Source organism: Myotis lucifugus, unplaced genomic scaffold (assembly GCF_000147115.1).
Source record: "Myotis lucifugus unplaced genomic scaffold, Myoluc2.0 scaffold_35, whole genome shotgun sequence".
NCBI lineage: Eukaryota > Metazoa > Chordata > Mammalia > Chiroptera > Vespertilionidae > Myotis > Myotis lucifugus.
The window spans coordinates 2,210,030-2,215,192 of NW_005871083.1; the positions used below are offsets into that span (position 1 = coordinate 2,210,030).

Genomic DNA, 5,163 nt, shown 5'->3' on the forward strand with positions numbered 1-5,163 from the left:
ACAAAGCCTGTTTCACGCGAGGCTAAAGCTCTGCCTACAGAATGGGTGGAGCGCATGGCAGTGCAGGCGTTCCTTTATTAATGGAACCCAGTGCTCTTTTATGGGATTACTTCAACTGCTCTCCCCCCATGTATAGTGTTTTACACCACACTAGTTCAATGAAATGTTAATTAGGTGGTAAGTACATAAAAAAGATCCTTGGTTGGTCAAATAACTTGGAAACTGGCAGGTGAGAAAGTGAAATCTCATTTCTCTGCTCTGGGACCTCAGAGCCTTCAACATGCTAATTTGCACTGTGATTTTTCATAAAGTGAATCCAGTACAAGGCAAATTTTCTAAACCCAAGTGACTACAAACCCTTATTGTCTGGAACTTCTCCAGGACAAGCGTCCTGGGGAACATACCTGGGAAAGGTTTCCGTCTGAACATGTAAAACATCAGCTCTCCTTCGACACCTGTCAGCGCAAACCCATGGTCACCGAGGCTCCTCGTGACACAACCCCACCCGCACCACCTTCCATTCTGCCTTTGGTTATTCGTACTCAATCCTTCTAGAGGTTTTAGCTCATACTCTAAAATGGAACGTGCACTTGAATCTGAAAATGTGAAAAACCAAACAAATCACTTTGACACACAAAGGAGGCGTTAATAGCAGGATTCCAGGCACCTTTATTCAGGGCAGATACTGTGGTCAGTGGAGCTTGCCTCAAGAATCTTCCCATTACTTTAAGGAAGCCAACTTCTACCTACTAGTAAGTCCTAACTATCCTTCCTGCCTACCATTTCCAGTTGCTGTTTACTAGGCTTGAAAACACCCCGCACACAGGTTCCATCTGATTGGCTGGAGTGCAGCAGGCTCTGGGGCTTGCTGGGCTAAACCTGCAGCACATCAAAGGAGTTTCTGCTCTGGGCAATTAACAGGGTTAATTCATTTTATCACAGAAGAAATTTACTCCTTTATGTTTTCCATATAATTTATAAATAGGAAAAATTATTTCTTAATATTATTATATATTTGTAATACAAACAATCAAGACTGGTGATATAGGAAACAAAAAAAACATAGGATTCATTAAGTGCAAATCTGACAGTCAACGTTTTTTCTATAAAAATCACTTTGCTGTGACAATCACATGGATCTCCTCCAGTCAATACTGGCCTTTAGGCTTAGCATTCCCGACACTACATTTTTGAGTGGCGAGAGTTATCCCTGTCTTCTATCATGAATAATAAAACCATTACTCTGCAGTAAGTAGTAGTTTAAAGAAACAGTATTTCTTAAAAAGCTTGAGCCTAAAAACCTTAAAAAGGTTTCACAAGTCTTTTATTATTTTCTAATGAAGCAACTGGCATGGTCTCTTTTCCTTTTCTGTTCCTTTTTTCCAATCAGTAATTCAAAGAAAAGATGGAGTAACTGAGTTTTAAAATCCTGCCAGATTTTGTACGGTAACTCTTGTAGATGAACAATGCAGGGTCCTACTGAAGTATTCAAATCTCATGCAGAACTCTAACTAATGAATGCCTCATTACATTAGGCAATTCTATCATTTTCCATACTTAAAAATTCTCACACTAAAGTGGCAGTGGTTACTATTCATTACTTTAGCATCTGACCTCAAAGACTTAGACAAAATCATGGTTCAAGTCTGAGTTTTGGCAACAGAGTAGTGCCAGGTATTTCTGAATAAACAATTTTTAAATGTTCTCAACTATTGGAAAAGTATTACCAACACATTATTTGGTGTTAGTTCATCAGTCATATTGTTGAAAATCAAAGAACCCTAAACTCTATAAATGTCTTACTTTACAAAGTCTAACTATAAAGGAATAACCTACTATATGTCTAATAGAAAAAAACTTACACAGCAACTTTTATCAAACAGCAACTACTACAAAAGGAATGATAGAAAAAAATGACTTCACAAAAATACACTAAAAAATTTGACAATTTTATGGAAGAACCGCCAAAGTTTTAGTGTTTAATATTTAATAGGACAACTGACCAAGATCTGAGGTGTGAAGTTATCATGTTCAAGAAATGGGGGTTGGAGGATCACTCTGTCAACTAACTATATAGTATGTGATAAGAAGAATGCACACTTTACAACATAAAACCTGTCTACACATAGTAATTAGTTGCAAAAAGCCATCTGGTCTTCTCTTGGCTTATAAAAACAATGTTCCAGATTCCAGTGTAAATTAGCAACCTATTGAGAAAGGAAAACCATCAGCATGTTATTCATTAAATAAGGACAAATAAAAATGATACTTAGAATTATCAACAAAAAATTCTTTCAGAACCCTCTAATGAGCTAAACTTATTTTTTGTGCATGATATTCTAACAGCAATACAATACATTTAATTGGAAATTTTTATTAAAGAAACTTCTGAATCCATTTCTCCTCCCACTCCTTTCTTTGTATCATCCCTGTAACTCAGTCTTCAATCCTCAAGAAAATGTTCTCATTCATTTGATGGGACGTTGGAGATATGAGAAGCTTCTAAGACTGGCAGGACATTTTCCAAATTATCTTTATATAGGAATAAAGATGACAACCCACACAAAATCAACCCATCTATTTTTCTTGTACTTCAAAGCAACTTGTATTTCACAGTAACTTATAATTTGGTCCAGTCAGGACACACCCAGAAAGTAAGAAAATAAAAATAAAAAAAAGGTGTCTTTTACTGTATTACTCTGTTTGGTACTCTAGTTACCTAAAAATTCTCAGTGAACTTTATTTTTATAGGGAATTAAAATGCTAAAAATGGGGTGGGAGAAAAGGGGATTTAAAATTCTTTTTGGGTTGCAGCGAGGTCACCACCACACTCACGAAAGGGATTGTAATGAAGAAACCCACTGTGGTGAGAATAAGGCAGCCAACTGTGCAGCCAGCTGGCTATCTTGCTCTCTGGGTATTTTTGATTATTAGCCTTTCCTGTGATATGTAAAATTATGAAGTGGAAATTTAAATCAACTCTAGGGTGAAGGCTTAATGTGGTCATAATCTAGTTCATCTAAGTCATAACCAGGTACTGTCTTGGCACTAATTGAGAAGGTAAGTATTCCCCAAAGAATCCTTAGAATTTAAGGCATTTATGAAGGTGGCAATGTGGATACTTGAGTTATCTTTTTTCTGACTAAAACATAACAAAGCAAAAACATTAAAAATCTTCCAGTAATAAATTTTCAACAAAACACATTTCTTTGTCTTGGACGGTAATGATTATTTAATGTTAATCAAAGGTCTGAGTTACTGATGACACAGGTCTAGTCAATACAAACTGGGAAAATGACTACATCAACATCATGGTGGCAAACGCCACCCTTTACTGCCCCTGCCCTCACCTTCAACTCTTCTGTGTAGCAGGTATCTTGTTTTCACCTTCCAGTTCTTCCACGCCAGCCTGGGTCATGAGGTCTGCAATGTTTTTCTCCAGGTCATCAATGCGACTACTCATGTCATCAAGTGGTGACGTTAAAGACAAAGCACACCGACATCTCCCGTTTCTAACCTTTTCCGCCAGGGCCCCGGAGACGATGGCCTTAAACACAACTGTCTTAAGGAAACGGGTCTTCCAATTGCCCAACAACATTTGGGTCAACGACGGGCCAAGTCCATGAGGGCAGCCCACCGTTCGGCCTGGCTGTGTCCTAGGTTCCTGTAAGCGAACTCTGGTACGTTTGCAGGAGGGCGAGCCACCCAACCACACATTTCTCAGAATGTATCTACTTCGTTAAGACTGTCATCGCGTGGTTAAGAGTACAGAGACCTGGGGGAAGGAACAAATAAACGCCAGCCCTGCCCTTTCCTAGTTACGGGATCTGGGCAAGTTGTTTGACTTTTCCAGGTTACGGGGAGGATCAGAGGAAAGATACACGCAAACCGTTTGGCGCGGTCACCAGTCAACCACATTAGACACCATCAGGTGGCCTGTCAGCTCCCGGGGCCCCGGCCTCGCTCAGTTGTACTCCCAGCTCCCACACCCTACTTCTCGAGAGGAGCACATACACCCGAGCTCAGTAAACGGTGGTAAATGCCTGGCCGAAGCTGGCCTGACAGTTAAGATACATCCTGAGAAAACAGGGTCCGCACACCCACGGGAGGCCGACTCCCAAGAGAAAGGATATTTCTCCCAATGATCTGGTCGGACATGGTCTGAAATTTATCTTGCATCTGTTGCAGGAGTGTCTGCACCTGTGAAACAACAAAACCAAGCACCCCACGCTGACCCCGAGCCGCCTTCCTGGGAGAGGATGGGACCCCGGTCCCAGGGAGGCTGGGGTGCGGGGTCCCAGCCCCAGTTCGGCCTCTGGCAGCTCCGAGGCCTCCGACAAGGATCTCCCCTCCCCGGGTTCCGTTTTCCCCGTCAGATTACACTGCGGGGCTGTGAAGCCCCTCCAGCTAGGGCCCCGCTGCCATTCAAAATCTGTTGGGTGTTTCGGCAGTTTTGACGGCTGGGAGGCTTTGGGGTAAGGGGGGCGGTGGCGGGGACCAGGGGGTGACGCGAGGGTGCGGTTCAGGGGCAGGTGAGGGGGGGGACGGGCCTGGGGACCTCAGCAAGCGCAGGGGCCCCCACCCAGAGGCCCGGGGCGGGTCCCGGTGGCCAGCGGCCTCCGCGGGCGAAGCCTCTGCAAACACGGCCTCCAGAGACCGGGACCCGCGCGACCGTAGAGAGGACGTCTGGGTCCGCGGGCCTTGCCGGCGCCGCCCCGAATGCCTCGGCCTCGGGCCCGCACGGACGCCCCTTACCACCGAGGTGAGATCCTGCACGGTCTTCGGGTCCGTCTCGGCCATCTCCCCGGTTCCCAGCTTGGCGGTGATATCTCAGACCGTCACCGACACTTCCGTTTATCCGCGCCGACGCCCCTAGCGGCTTCTTCTCGCGACGACAGAGGCCTTCGCGCGACCGCGGGGGATTGTGGGAGCTGTAGTTGGCGTCACGCGCCGGAAAGGCCTGCGGTCTCGAGCCTTGCTCCGAGCGAGGCCCCGCCTCTCCCCTCCGCCCTAACCACGCCCACTCAGCACTTCCCCCGCCCCCACCGCTCCGCCATAGCCACGCCCCGGGTGGAAACAAGGGTAACAGCTCAGTGGGGCGAACGGTGGAAGGTGGCCTTGACCTCTTCCCAGGCTGTCTTCGTAGCCCGCACTGGCTTTCTT

At 45.2% G+C, this 5,163-nt stretch overlaps 1 protein-coding gene across 1 annotated transcript; it reads right to left on the reverse strand.

Moving 5' to 3' along the window:
• Positions 1-649: 649 nt before the first annotated feature.
• On the reverse strand, positions 650-4,926 carry HSBP1 (heat shock factor binding protein 1). The gene is made up of 4 exons (XM_006087036.3): positions 4,756-4,926; positions 4,134-4,200; positions 3,351-3,471; positions 650-2,207 (listed from the first exon to the last, which is right to left on the reverse strand). Exons 1-3 carry the CDS (start codon positions 4,798-4,800, stop codon positions 3,353-3,355), a joined length of 231 nt encoding a protein of 76 aa, XP_006087098.1. The 5' UTR covers positions 4,801-4,926; the 3' UTR covers positions 650-2,207; positions 3,351-3,352.
• Between the last annotated feature and the right edge of the window lie 237 nt (positions 4,927-5,163).